The sequence below is a fragment of the Anopheles arabiensis genome, chromosome X (genome assembly GCF_016920715.1).
Source record: "Anopheles arabiensis isolate DONGOLA chromosome X, AaraD3, whole genome shotgun sequence".
NCBI lineage: Eukaryota > Metazoa > Arthropoda > Insecta > Diptera > Culicidae > Anopheles > Anopheles arabiensis.
The window spans coordinates 17,511,394-17,526,289 of record NC_053519.1 but is presented as its reverse complement, the minus strand read 5'-3'; the positions used below and the strand labels follow the sequence as shown (position 1 = coordinate 17,526,289).

Below are 14,896 nucleotides of genomic sequence, written 5' to 3'. Positions count from 1 at the left end.
ACGTCGGACGTACGATTTCGTCGTCTGACGTTATCTGTCAAATCCCATACAAAAATTTGACAGGGCGTCCGATAAAATCGCATGCGAAAAAGCGTTGCCACCGCCCTTAGAGCCGCAGCAATTCTCCATTGGATACGATTTTATCGTACGTGCTGTCATTTGATTTTCGCTGGATTCTTTAAACTGATTTGATTGTTTTGCTGAGTGCCAGGCAAACAAACGTGCATCAGCGCGATAAGTAACAAATGGGGATAGCAATCCTTGAAACAGCATCCTAGAAGCGCCTTACACCACCAGAGTAAGCTTACACCACTGAAAAATCAAATATCTGTGTTTTTCGGTAGGATAAATAGAAAATCGGTAGTTGTAGGGCGGTCATCTGTGAATCGGTAGGCATATAAAAAATCGGTGGGAATACAGATAAATCGGTATTTCTGGTCACTCTGCCTGTTTATGCCCGATAAAATGGCTGCGCTGTCAAAAATTTCTCTCTGCAGTGCGCGTGTGTGCGTGAGCGTGCTGGTAGGCTACACTGCATGCCCTATCGCTGGCTTGAGCCTTTCCTCTGTCTCGTCTCTGCAAGAGGGCGTCTTTTACGGTGAACAACACAAAAAAGAAGCCGACCAACCGGGCCCTGCGACTCGGAAAACCCTTTTTTCCGGGAAAAGTGTTTTGGCCCAACAGTGCACATCGCTAAGAGTCGCGTCCGGTCGAGCTACTGACGGCGTTCGGGCTGCTTTTCTTTTAATTGCTTCCTTGCGTGGGAGTTTTCACTGCTACCTTTCACCCCTCCACCAACACACGCGCATTCGGTGTGCGACGACGGGGCGTCCCCCGGAGAGTGGTATCCGGCAATCCACCGGATCTCGATGCGGCTTGCCCGTCTTTGCTAGCTTCGCTCTGTTTTGGAATAGTTGGCGAGCGTGTGTGGGCAGCTTCCGGATAGCCTTTCAATAACCTACCCGCTGGCGTGAACCGGGAGACGTTCAGCTAGCCGGGCGTGTAGTGCGGGAAAGGGCAACTGTGAGGACGGTGTTACGGTGCGGAGTGTTCAATGCAGTGGTGTAAGTGCGCGTACGTTGGCTTTCCAAGTGAGCAAAATAGGTGAAATGAAGTGGCAAATGAGCCAACGCGTTAGTAGAGAACAGTGAGCTGTGAAGAGAAGGAAGGGAGAACAGTAGAAGAAGCGTACACCTCACGATCAAGCCTCCTTTTCCGCTATCAAACAACCTCAAGGGCAAACAGTGTACCCCATTTAGAGAGAAAACGAAAAGCGAAACCAACTCCTCAATCCACACACAGCCACACAGAAAGACAGGGCGCAAGCTCGCGCGCGCGTTGGGCAGACACAGGCGTGCCGCGGGGGTCTAAAATGTGTCGGCACAGGGGCGAGCGGGGATAAGATGTCTGCACCGATCAAGCGTAAAATAACACTAGAACTCGCGAGCAAGAAGACAACCCTCATCAAGGATCGCCCCAGCGTGTTCCAGCGGCTTGGCACGAAGCGGATCGGCCGTGCAGGAGGATCATCCCAACAGCAGCTACAGCAGCAGCAACAGCAACAGCAGCAACAGCAACAACAATATCACGGACAGGAAGCCGGCGTACGTGTACCTAGCGCATGAAAGTATTTCTTTTCGCCCGTTTTGCCTCTCTAACTTTCGGCTGTGTTTTCTTCCTGCATGTCGTTTTTTGTTTTATTAGGAAAGTAAAGAGGAGATTGTGAAGCGCATCGTATCGGCAGCGGAAGAGTCCGGTCCGGCAACGAGCAGCAGCACCGCCACCGTACCGGAGAGTGTTGCCGCACACGCACGGCTCATACAGGCGCAGCTGGCGGCCAAAGCGCAGGCAAAGGCAAGTGCGGCCCAACAACAGCAGCAGCAGCAGCAGGAGCAGGAGCAAGAGCAGCAGAAGCTGCAGCAACAACTACAGCAGGAACAGCTGCAACAACAGCAGAAGCAGCAGCAGCAGCAGCAGCCGGGAGGCATTTCATCGCACAGCGAACACTTATCGGCCGCCACGACGAAAGGTACCGCCGGCGTGGTGGATAAGGACGGCCCAGAAGCGGGCAACTTGAAGCAGTACTACCATCCGCACCAGCAGCAACACATCCACGAATCGACGCACCAACATCATCACCACCATCACCAACACCACCACCACCATCAGCAGCAGCAGCAGCAGGAGCAGCAGCAGCGGCACCGGCAACGGCAGGCACGGTCACCACCGCACAGTGTCAGCAGCGAGCGGAGCAGCAACGCGGCCGGTGCCAGCGGTTGGGACCAGTCGTCCCTCGAGAATGCTGACCAGGCCATCCTAGAGCGGAAGCGTAAGGAACTGCAGCACGAGTTGAAGCTAGAGATGGACGCGTCAAGCTCGGGCAAGAAGAAGGACGGCCGCGGCGAGCTGAGCAAGAAGATGAAGAAGCTGACCGGCAGCTCGCACCGGTCGCAGCAGCAGCACCTGCACCACCAGCTGTCCCTGCAGCACGGTGGCGGCCACCAGCAGCTGGGCGTGCGGGGGCAGCAGCACACCTCCACCAGCACGTCGGAAAGCACGAACAGCAGCAGCGGCACGGACACCTCCGAGTCGGACACGTCCAGCACGTCCAGCTCGTCCTCGCACAACTCGAACCACCGACGGCTGAAGAAGCGCCACGCGGTGTCGGCCCGCGTCCGCACCCGGAACGACACCAGCTCCAGCTCGGAGGGGGGCGGCCCGTCCGCGTCCCTCGCCGCCTCCAGCAAGCTGTCCAAGCGGCACGCGAAAAAGCTGGCGGCGGCGGCGGCCGCCCACGAGCAGGAGCGCAACAAGCGGCTGCTGGCCAAGGCGGGCAAGAGCGGTTCCGGCGGTGGCGGCTCGTTGCTGCTCACCAAGACGATCCGCGTGAAGAAGCTGCTGCCGGGCAGCCCGGGCGGTGGCGGCACGCACCACGTGTCGCGCAAGGTGTCGTCCCGCGATCTATCGCCGGCGAGCGCGAAAGCGTCCGCAAGCAAGTACGCGCTGAAAGCGTCCTCGTCCTCCTCGTCGAAGAAGGAGAAAATGTCGGCGATCGATGCGCGCGAGCGGGTGCGCGAGAAGGAGCGCGAGCTGGCCCTGCGCGAGAAGGAGCGCGAGCGGGAGAAGGAAAGAATGCGCCTGCGGGAGCGCGAGCGGGAACGCGAACGGGAGCGGGAACGGGAGCGGCTCAAGATGCGGCCAGTTTCGCCGCGAATGCGCTCCGGCGGCGTGTCGCCCGCTTCGTCCCGTGGTGGTGGTGGAACCGGCGGTGGCAGCGTCAGCGGTGGGCTGCCGATGCGCGAGCTGCAGAGCAAGGGCAAGAAGAGTCCCGAGCGGCGGCTCTCGTCGCCGATGGGTGGGATGGCGGCTGCCCGCTACCGGGACATGATACCGATGCGGCGCGAGCGCACGCCCGAGCTGACGCGGGGCGACGAGCGCCGCCGGCACGAGGTGCTGAAGGAACGGGAACGGCGCGAGCGGGCCGACCGTGAGCGAGCCGAACGCGAGCGGGAGCTGGTGCTGCGGGAGAAGGAGCGCGAGGAGGCACTGGCTCGGGATCGGCAGCGGGAGCGCGATCGGCTAGTGGCGGTCGGCAAGGAGCAGCACCAGCTGCAGCAGCAGCAGCAGCAGCAGCAACAGCAGCAACAGCAGCAGCACTTGCAGGCACAGGCACGCGGCCTGCGGCGGGACAACGACGGGGGGCTGGAGAAGCCCGATCGGCACCGGCCGGTGGAGCGTCTGCTGCCACGGCCGGCGGAACGCGCCCGTGCACTGGCGGCGGCTCGGTCGCCCGGCAAGTCGGTCGATCGCGACCGAAGCCGCTCGCCCTGCTCGCCTGGCACGTCGGCCAGGGGCTCGAGGGGTGCGATGCGCGAGCGGGATCGGTCGTACGAGCGGGCGACATACCTGCACGAGCTGCACGAGCGGCGCACCACCAGCAGGTCGAGAGAGCGGGAGTATGGGGCGAGTTTGGTATCGCCGCCCCTGCGCTCGGCGCGCCGGGACTCGCCGCCCCCGCACTACGAACGGCACGGCGGGCTGGGCCGTAGCGAGTCCTCGGGCGGAGGGGTTGGCGGCGGTCGCGAGTACCGCGTCGACCGGAGCGAGCTGGCCTACGACGAGCGGCTGGCGATGGGTGGCAGCGGCAGCGGACGAGGCGGTGACCGTGGTCCGGGCCGCGACGAGTACGTGCGCGACTATCCGGACGATCCGCCGCCGAGAAGGGAGGCACCGCCGTCGCACCACGACCGGGGCGGCTGGGAGTGCGAACGAGTCGAGCGGAGCAGCCGCTACGAGCAGCAGGGTGGTGGCGATCGGCGGGGCGAATGGAGCGACCGAGGTGATCAGCACGGCTCGATGGTGGATCTGGACGGACCGTACCAGAGTGGCAGAGGCGAAGGCGGTGGCGGCGGCGGTGGTGGTGGAGGTGGTGGTGGCAGCGGCGGCGGTGGAGGAGGTGGAGGCGAGCCGCGTGGGTCTCGGGCGTGGGACGAGCGGCCTTCGTGGAAGGACGGTCCGGGCGACTCGTGGCACGGGTCGGACAAACCGGAGCGGGGCATGCTGCACGGCGACTGGAAGTACAAGGAGCGTCAGTGGGAGCACGAGCATGGCGACCGCGGTGGCAATGGGCCGCCCGGTCCACCCCCATCCCACGGTGGCGGCGGAGGAGGCGGTCCACCGGCGCGCCGCTCCTGGCAGGCGCCACCGAACGGTAGCGGTGGCCCGTCCGGTGGGGCACCGCCAGGCGATTGGCACGGGCCAAAGGCGGGGCCGGAGCACGAGCGCGACTTTCTGCATCATCAACGGCCCGGGCCGCCGAACGAGCGCGGCATGTTCCGGCGCCACCATCATCAGGGCCCGTACCATGGCCATCCACGCAAGCCGCACATCGGCGTCGGGGGCGCCGGAGCTATCGGCGGTGGAGGGGTGGGTGGTAGTATGGGGCCGGGCGGTTGTCCCGCTCTGAATCGCTTCACGCCGAACAAGTACAGCCTGAACCGGACGCAGGCGAACCTGCAAGCCGAACGGCAGGCCGCCGGGCATGGCATGGGACCGAACCAATCGCCGGCTAGCCAGCAGCACGCCCATGCCCACCGGCAGACGCCACCCGTCGGTGGTGGTCCATCGATGCAGGCGGCATCGCATCATGGTGGAGGAGCACCGCCACCCGGTACGAACCAGGCACAGCACCAGCATCAGCAGCAGCACCACGGTATGCATCCGATGCAGAATCAGCGACCGGGCGGCGGTTCCCACGAACCACACATGCACGGCGAACAACAGCAGCAGCATCAGCAGCAGCATCAGCATCAGCAGCAGCATCAGCAGCAGCATCAGCAGCAGCATCAGCATCAGCATCAGCAGCATCATCATCAGCAACACCAGCAGCAACACCAGCAGCAGCAGCAACAACAAACGCAACATCATCATCCGCATAACCATCCCCATCATCAGCAGCAGCATTCGGCAGGCGGTGTGATGCAACATCCGCCACAGCAACCCCAACGAAACGCTCCTGCAAACTACGAGCAGGATCCAGCGAAGCAGCAGCAACAACAACTACAGCCACAACATCAGCAGCAGCAACAGCAACAACAACAACAACCTCCTCCAGCACAGCCAGCTGCACCAGTCGTTCCACGGCGCGCCGTACTGGACGAACCAGCCAGTCCCGCTCCGGAAGATGCGAGACCGACGGTGGTACCGCTTGCCGCTGCCAACGAACCATCCGCACCGGCCGATGCTGGTGCCACCGGTGCAACCGTCCCGGCCGCAGTACCTCCGGCGGTAGCAGTGGGTAGCAGTATAGCGCCGGTGGCAGGCGCGACGCCCGCATCACCCGCAGCGGAGGAAACCGGCGGTGCGGTGATCGATACGGCGACGTCCGAAGCGCTCGACACAATGGAGGTGGACAACTTGAGCGAAATCAGTGACGACCCCGATGATATTCTGACACGTGACGAGGTATGTTGCGAAAGAGGGCTCGTGGGTGGGAGGAGGGCATACACTCGAGATCGGTTTACTGGGGGTTTGGTTTTGGTTTGGAGTAGTGTTGGGTTTTATGAATCTTTCGTTGAGATTGAGTCATATGAATCTTCCGGGATGAGTGATTCGAATCGCGTATCAAATCTTCAAAGATTGGTGAATCTGTAAAGATTCACGATTCTCTGAAGATTCTTGAAACTCCAAGGATTCATTAATCTCGTAAGATTCGATGATTCTTCCAAGATAGATGCATCTCCAAAGATTCATGAATGTTTAGAGATGTATGATTTTAAAAATATTGAATTTGCTTGATCTCATACAGAACTCGCACGACTTAAGAACATGCCCGTCGTCGGATTCAAGCCTAGCATGGGCCGTCTCCTCGTAGCAAAACAAACTATCCGGCTGTGTTCTACATGCCAAGAAGTCTCCAAAGCATATATAGGCTGCCATGACCTCATAGTTGTTACGCCAAGAATAAAAATAATAAGAAGCCCAAGCTCTATGAATCTTTGGAGATTTATGAATGCTTAGAGATTCGTAAATCATTCGAGATATACGAATCTTTTGAGATTCCTCAATTTTTCGAGATGTATGAATGTTTTGAGGTTCATGAATAGTTCGAGAATCATGAATCTTTCCAACCGAGATTCAGATTGATTGAATCATTTCAAAGATTCATTCAGATTCATGAATTTGAATCAGATTTACCTAGCACTAGTTTGGTGACTTTCCATTGGCATGCATGGCAAATTGTCCGCAAAATTTGCATCTGTCTTCTCACACATGAAATGGGTGATTCATGCTGGTTGAGCTATTTCTAGCTTTTTGATCTTTTCGATCAAGGCATATTAGTGCATACTGTTATTCAATTGCTGCAGTTCAGTCAAATATATGACAAAATTATTTGAGCTGTAAGTTTGGGAATGCTTACTCAATCATCTGGCAAAGTTGGATGCTTATAAGCGCTTCAGAAATCAGTACACGAACTAACTCTTTCAAATTAAAATTGAAGCATTGAGGATACGAAAATCCACCAGTCCCTTCAATTTAGTATAAATGTGTTGTACTTTTTCCAAATAGTTTTTTCGCTGCCTAGAATTCAAACCAGATTTAATCCCTTACCTTTTGGCTTTTGTTCCAATCTTACAAAAGTAGTTAAAACTCGTGTTTTCGGGCGATTTAACGCCTACTTCGATGGTCCGTCTCGATTGATTTTCTCTACAACGCTTAAAATTAAGTTACAAATTTCAAAGAGCAATCGAGTATAAGTATATTGATGCGCATTCAGTGATTTGTTGTAATGGAATTGATCAGCATACTGATTTGCAGTAAAAATTGTAGTAATGTAGGAGTGATTCCATGGTGTAGTAAAAGTCGTCAACTCGAACGCAGCAAGCCTATAATGAACCGTCCCCACGTCCACAGACTATTCTGCTCCATGGTATGCCGAATAAGTCTCGAAAGCCTGTATAAGCCGGCATGTCCGTTCAGGACATTACGCCAAGAAGAAGTAGAAGAATTGTAGTAATGAAAGGCGTGGCGAATATTTTGGTTGGCTGAACTTCAGCAAACCAAGCAACTGCTAAACTATTTTTAGTCAACGTCTTGCCATAAACAGAATGATCAAATTAAGTTTGTGCAGTCGGCAAATCGTGCGGGAAACGGAATGCATGGGAGACGCTAACTAGTCGTGTAGGTTCTAATCTCAAATAGTCCGAGCCAGGACTGATTATTTTTTGGTTCAATGGGAACACCAACATCTAGTCACATATGGCACTCACGATAGTTGCTTACCCCAAAAAGGAATCAGATTCACTCTAAAATGCACTCTAATAATCCAGGATTACATTAGCCACACACAGTCATAAGTAGCATGTCATCGATAGAACATTACATCTCCATAAACTCTCGTTATTCCGTTAGTCTTAAGTTAATCTACCTACTTCCATCCCGACGATTAACTAATTCATTCATTGATTCATTGTTAACTAATTAAACCCGTTGTCCCTGATCGGTTACTCATTAATCATCATTTCCTTCATGGCGCTTGGTGGCTTGCTAATCATTCCATTACTAACCCTTCCCATATTCATCCCTAATCATCACCGTTGGCGACGTCTTCCCTCCACTGTCGCTCTCCTCGTACGTGCGTGTGTGACGTTTGGGAACGCAGGAAATCAATGACTACCGTGCGCCACCTACCGGACCGCTGGAACCACGGGCATCACTCATCGGCAGCAGCAGCAGCAACGCAAACGGTTCGGCGTCCGAGTATCGGCGGCCACCACCGTTCCTGTCGAAAGCCCGCTACAAATCGTACGAGGATGCGATCGTCGGTGGCCTTAAGCCGCCCCGTTTGTTGTCGTCCTGTGTAAGCTCGGTTCTGTTTTCACCATTTCTTTTTGATCAACTCTTCATCTACTCACGCCCTGCGCGATATTACAATGTCGTGATTTGTTTCATCGCCGTTGATGTTGCTGCTTGCCTCGATCACGCTTTGCATGTTTCGTTTCCTTTCATTTTCATTAGTTTTGTAGCGTGCGTGTGCCGTGTTATTTATCGTTATAATTTGTTATTTTATTTTTGTGTTTGTTTTTATGTGTAAATATTGAATTGTATGTAGTTTTCTCACATTTGTCACTCGTATCACCAAACACTTCCATTCTCATTCGTTTTCATGGAATCGACAAATTAGGGAACAACTCAAGGCAATGGCGTAGAGATTCTTCCACGCTTCTTAAACCCGTGTGTTAGGAAGTGACGAATCTGGTTTGTTTGCCAAATTTTATACTTTTGCGGGTGCATTTTGCCGCTGTTTTGCGAACATGCATTCCGGACATTTATGAGTTCTCTTACAAAAGCTTACAAATTAATAGGACGATAATTAGAACCACAGCAGCATGGAGCTGTTTTTTATTTATTTCTTTTTTTTTATTTACTTGATCTCAAAAACAAATTTTGTGCTTCTTGTTTTTTTATATAATCATGTTATCTTCCTTTCTCCTTTCCTCGCAGGACATCAGTGCCAACCAGCTGTGCGATTCGATATCGACCGACCGTAGCGGCAGCAGCCAGCAGGTCGACCTGATTGGCCAAGAAGGGGAAGGGGAGCTGGGAGTAGCAGGCAAGGCGAGCGTGCTGCAAACGCCGGCAGCGGCCATCGCCGGCCCCAGCGCCAGGGAAGGGGATGCGGCACCAGGCACGGTCGCAACCGGCGGACCGCTGCCGGCAGCAGTGGCGCTGGGCGACCCGGACGTACTGTCCGAGCCGGCACCATGCAGTGACCTGGCCGGCCCGACGCCCGAGCAAAGCAAGGACGCAGGCAAGCTGCACGCGAACAAGGAGCTGAAGGAGGAGATGGATCTCGACTTCGAGGAGATCTCGGACGGCGAGCTGGAGGCGGAGGAGAGTGGCCGCTGTCGCGGGCTGGGCGATCCGCTCGGCGTGGACTGGGGCAGCCTGGCTCAGGAGGCGTTGCGCCCGCTCAAGCCCGTCGCGCAGCGGGAGCAGCAGTTCCCCGTTTCGGCACGGAATCGCTGGAAGGCGCACCACATCCTGCTCGACATTGGCATCTCGGCCCGGCTGGCAGGGCAAAACTACGCCCAGCGCGTGCTGACCGAATCGAAGGAGAAGCTGCGCGAGGAGCTGGAAGAGTTCCGGGCGGCGACTGTGGCTGGCAGGGCTGGAGTAGCCCCGTGCGCCACAGTCTCCACCCCGCAGGAGGAGAAGAAGCAGCTGGTGGCGAAGCAGGAAACGCAGGAGATGGTGCCGGAAGGGGACCAGCAAGGGCAAGAGCAGGACCAGGTGGCCGAGCGGAAGCACGAGCACAAGGAGCAGGATGTCAAGGGGACGGATGAGAGCGCCGCGATTAAGCTGGAAACCGGTGTGGAAGAGCGGACGGCCAGCAGCAGCCCGGTGGGCGTGAAAAAGCCGTCGCCAGCAGCGGCCCCCGAGCCGGCCGCAAGCGTGAGCAGCGTCGAGCGTGAGCTGGAGGATGTGGACCGCATCCTGCACCCGATCGCGGCCATCCACGTGGCACTGCGCGAGCAGGCCCGGCTGCGGCGCAATCTCATACTCGCGACCGAACCGGTCCCGGGACAGCGGCACCAGTGCGGCCGGGCGCTCAGCGCACGCAAGGACCTGCAGATTCGACGCCAGCTGTGCGGGTTTCCGCCCGCCACCCTCGCGACGATGGCGGCATGCGCAGCGGGAGCCGCTGCCGGCTACCTCAACCAGGAGCTGCACGCGGACGCACCGCTCGGTGGGGGCGGTGGCACTGTGTCGCCCGCCCTGCACGAACAGATCGTGCAGATGTACCGGCAGATGGTGGCGCAGCAGCGGCAGCAGGCGAGCCAGGGCATCTGCACCACGCTCGAGGCGGTCTGAGAGTATCTGCTGCGACCGATCGGTTCGGTCGCCGGGCAAGGCGAAGAGCGAGCGGAAGGTGAAGGACGACGGCAGCAGCAGCAGCAGCAGCGGGTGGCCGCGTACTGGCGGCGTCATCGAAACCACGGTCCACGGTTGATGAGCGTGGCCGATGTGACGGCCCTGTTGCGCAATGCGGGTCGCCCATAACGAGCCTGGATAACGTGCAGCAATCGCGAATCGAAGCAAAAAATGTGTTTAAAATTTATGTTTTTTTATTTTTTATTTTAATACATACTATTATTTGATGGTATTTGCGTATATATGGAGCCCTAGCTTAGAATTAGTCCTGCACTTTGTGTATTTGTTTGTATGTCTGTTTACGTGTGGAATCGCAACAAGACTCGCATCGTGGTTCGAGAGGCGGCAAACTCATGCTGCCGTGCTGTGAGCGTACACTCTTTATTTGTTCGCGAATTTATTACAGCTTCGTCAACGAAAACAAAACAAAAAATACAACAAACAAACAAACAAGTTTAGGAAATCCCTCAAACATTTTTACGGTAAACCATGTAGCGTTAAAAAAAAATACTAAATTCAATGTATCTTGCAAGATAGGAGATATGTAAAAATCAGTGAGCACCCGCCTGTGTGTGGGTGCTGTGTGTAGCAGAATGTACGATTATAGTGCGTTTGTTTGCGAACGAAACCCAGCACCGTTTAGCCCTTAACGACAATAAAACTTCTCGAAAAAAGAGAAACAAAGAGAGAGAGAGAGACATATCATGCTTATTCATGTAAGCGTAACCGATGACAAAATGTTCCCGGCCACTATCGCAAAACCTACCGCCCAGCATGGTTGTGGTGCTGATAGCGGTAGTGCGACCGCCGGTCCGTTTATCGTGACAAATTTCCACCAGCAAGGGCGTGGAAATGCTCCGAAGGAAGGTGATAACGTGGGCGATAACGTTCTCGAAGCACAGCCTCCGAGCGTGCCAGGTGCCAGCCTGCTAATGAGCTGCCTATTGGCCCTCTCTCCCCGCTCTCTCTACCCTGGACCCTTGACACAGGCCAAAAGTGTGGTGACGGTGGGTAAATGTTACCTCATCTAAAATGAATCTAATTACCTCACTTAAGCCGACGCTCGACGTGCGAGCTAATGTTCGGAAGCATTGGCATTGGTTCAGTGTGTGTGTGTGTATGTGTGTGTGTGTGTGTGTGTGTATGTGTGTGTGTGTGTGTTTTTTCCTCCCCGCCCAACAGCACCGTGTGCTGGGACGGTAAGCAAAATAGACTCTATTGTCAGCCTCGATGGGCCCCTGGGCGGGTGGACGGGCCAGGCACCGACCGACAAGACAGACAGATATCCAGATGTTGGACGTACTATTTTTGCCCGCCAGCCGGCTCCTCTGCGAGTGCTGATGAGTCAGCGTGTGTCGATCGCTTGAGCGAGATCTTTGGCAAACGCGCTGGCGGAAGAGATGCACCGCGATACTGCTGCCGCTGTGGGAAGGAAGGAGGGTAGGAGATGATCGCGGGGTTTTGGAAATGATTATAATTAGTTTTATTCAGCAAAAAAGAGGATGGCAGCTCGTAGTAAAGTAGGAAGAAACCGGGCAGCTTCTTCGCAATCCGTGGTCGCTATCCTCTTGCGCTGCTGTTGGTGATTATTGCTGCATTGGGGTGGGTACTGCTGTGCATGTGTGGTGGGTGATCAGCATGATTGCGATAAAATCTCGTTTTAGACATTTGTTTATGTTTATGCACGCGCATGAGCTCCGGTTCGCCTGCCTGCACGCGGTTTCGAGTTCGCCGGTAAAACCGCGGTTCTCGCCGATTGCGGTTTTTTTTTCGCTTCCTTCTGGAAATCGATTGGTTCGATTTCTCGAATTCCAGTGGAATTAAATTACACTCCTAGCATGCAGAGCCGGACAAGAGTCCGGCCCGGGTCGGATCGTTTCAAGCTCTGGGGAATTTTTATTACCTTTAGGTTTGATTCGTTTCACTCTTCTCTCCGTGCTCGAACGGCGTACTTCGAGGGGCTGTCCGCCAAGGAGGACGGCCTACGGGGTTTGGTGCCGTAATCATACGCGTCGGTTTATGAGCTCTATGCTGTGCCCCCCTAAATAAACTCAATTGCATAGGGGCGTGTGGGTGTTGGAGAACATACAGTTTGAGCAAGATTAAAACCATGCAGGGACCGGCCGCACTACCCTCGTGGAGGCATCGGAAACGGTCCAGAATCTTGAATCGGAATCGGAACTCCCCATTTCCTATGTTTGTACGCGCTACATGTGCGTGTTGTTGCAGGTGCATTGAGAGCAGCGTTTGAAACGTTAAAATGATACGTGCAGTGTAGCTTTTTCCTGCCTTTCTTTCGTGGCCAGTGTGTTTGTGCTTCGGCAGATCAACATCCTCTCCAGTTTTGCATTTTGGACGTTGCCACCCGCCCGCCAAGAGCCCTTTCGACTCCGGATGCGGAAGAAACCCGGAAATGGAATGGGTTTCGTTGTTGCGGGATTTAAGATTCTAATACAAAACACGCTGTCTAGCACCGTGAGAGAATTGTGTAGCTGCAATTGTTTACACCAATTTTTCTGACTGCTCCAATCTGAAAACGATCGTTAGTTGTCTGTTATGTTTTCGTAACATTATTTATCAAACAGTTATAAAAAAAGTATTTGATTCGCATACATTTCGTTTCCAAATGAAATGAACAATTTAATATTAAATTATTTGTATCATATAATCTCTCTGAAAAAATGTATGAAACAGAAATCATTACAGGTGGAATTTTTAGGACACAATGACTTCTCTCTTGTGTAAGTATCACTGATAATTTTAAATATACAATAAGCAAAAAGTATACTAACAAATAAAGTAATGAAAAGAAAGTAGTAATAACAACACGATCGAGCTACTCAACCCTGGTGCAGAGCGTGTTAACGCATCTCGCGCTTCTTTTTCTCTCTCTCTCTCTCTCTCTCTCTCTCTCTGTTGTTCTCTCGGTTTGAATTCTTTCTTCGAAAAAGGGAGAGCGCACGCACGAGCTCGACAGACGACCGCAAATAGCAGCAGGTAGAGGGAGATCGACATACCATCATTTTGTTTGATATAGAGGTGTGCCAAATGAACCAGAACCGTACGGTTCATTCAGATCACATGAAAAAAATAAATGAACCGGCTCACAAGTATAGAACGATATGGTTCTTTTACGGTTGGTACGGTGGGCGGACTAGACGGGCTCTAGGCAAAAATCGTTAGTTCACTTTGTAACAGAGCATCCTACCCCCCCCCCTCCCCCTCTCAACACAGATAATCCGCCACTGTCTACAGGTAGGGGTAGCTTGGTAAAGACGGACAAATTAAGGAATATGTAAACAATCTAGGTGTCTATAAATACATCAACCATGAAAATGTGCTTACCTTATCTTTCGCTCATGTTTTATCAGACAAAGTGTTGAAACTTTTAAGTTTCTATCATTTTTTATATTTTTTGTGTGGTTGGCAGTTTTGAAATGTTTAGGTAAGATAACACCATTCAGAAAACGTTGGCAATTGATTTTTTGGAAGGATGCATGAGCGCTTATAGCACAAAGTCTTAATCACTACCTTGCTGAAGGTAGATATGATTCATGTTATTAACATGTTCAAACATGCTCAGTAATCAAGCCAGAAAGAAAAATAGTCAACTAATTCGAAACAATATTTATTCTACCTAAATAATTAACAACAGCATTGAGGCAATTAAGTTTAAATGGCAGGATAGGCAGTAAATTTTCACTTCTCCTTCATTCCTGATACTTATAAAATATAAAAAACACTAAACTTATGAAAAAACATTAACATTTTCTTTACAATTAGTATGCTACATCTGTTTGAGCCTTCAACCGACGTTATTTGGCTAGTTCAGACAGTAGAGCGCTTGGCCTAGGCCATGTAATATGCCGATGACCAACCAAACTGGTCGATGAGCGTTTAATAACAGATATGAAATGATTTTACAGCCATATTGGTCAATATTGTCATGCTACGTGGTAATTTTGCTATGAAATGAAGACTGTTACTTTCAGTTTACCACATAAATTTCATACGTATTATTTCATTTTTTAGCCGGTCTCGTAGTACAGTCGTCAACTCGTACGACTTAACAACATGCCCGTCATGGGTTCAATCCCCAAATAGACCGCGCCGCCATACGTAGGACTGACTATCCTGCTATGGGGGGGAATCAATTAGTCACTGAAAGCCAAGCCCCACAAGAGGTAAAGGCAGGCCTTGACCGACATCGGTTGTTGAGCCAAAGAAGAAGAAGATTATTTCATTTATGCATAGTGTTCTGATATTTTAAAAGATATCGGTTTTAATTTTGTAAGGACATAGCTGAAGATTGTTCACACCAATGGGTGAAAGGAGTTTTTCCGATAAATGGTATAAGAAACTGTCCAGGGTTCTGCAAAATCAGATAATAAGAGAAAATATGAATTGTTCGACTTTAGGTGGCCGTCATGGTGTATTTTTGATAAGCGTCCATCTTTCCCAC

The 14,896-nt window shown here is 53.0% G+C and overlaps 1 protein-coding gene across 1 annotated transcript; it reads left to right on the top strand.

Moving 5' to 3' along the window:
• Positions 1–507: 507 nt before the first annotated feature.
• LOC120905859 (filaggrin-like) lies at positions 508–11,132 on the top strand. Its single transcript, XM_040317104.1, has 3 exons — positions 508–1,604; positions 1,705–5,964; positions 9,004–11,132. The coding sequence occupies exons 1-3, from the start codon at positions 1,404–1,406 to the stop codon at positions 10,372–10,374; spliced, it is 5,832 nt and encodes a 1,943-aa protein (XP_040173038.1). The 5' UTR covers positions 508–1,403; the 3' UTR covers positions 10,375–11,132.
• Positions 11,133–14,896: the final 3,764 nt, after the last annotated feature.

Coding starts and splice junctions, on each gene's coding strand:
- LOC120905859 (XM_040317104.1), top strand. CDS start 1,404: ATGTCTGCACCGATCAAGCGTAAAATAACACTAGAACTCGCGAGCAAG. Junction 1,605..1,704: donor ATCACGGACAGGAAGCCGGC/GTACGTGTACCT, acceptor TTGTTTTATTAG/GAAAGTAAAGAGGAGATTGT. Junction 5,965..9,003: donor ATATTCTGACACGTGACGAG/GTATGTTGCGAA, acceptor CTTTCCTCGCAG/GACATCAGTGCCAACCAGCT.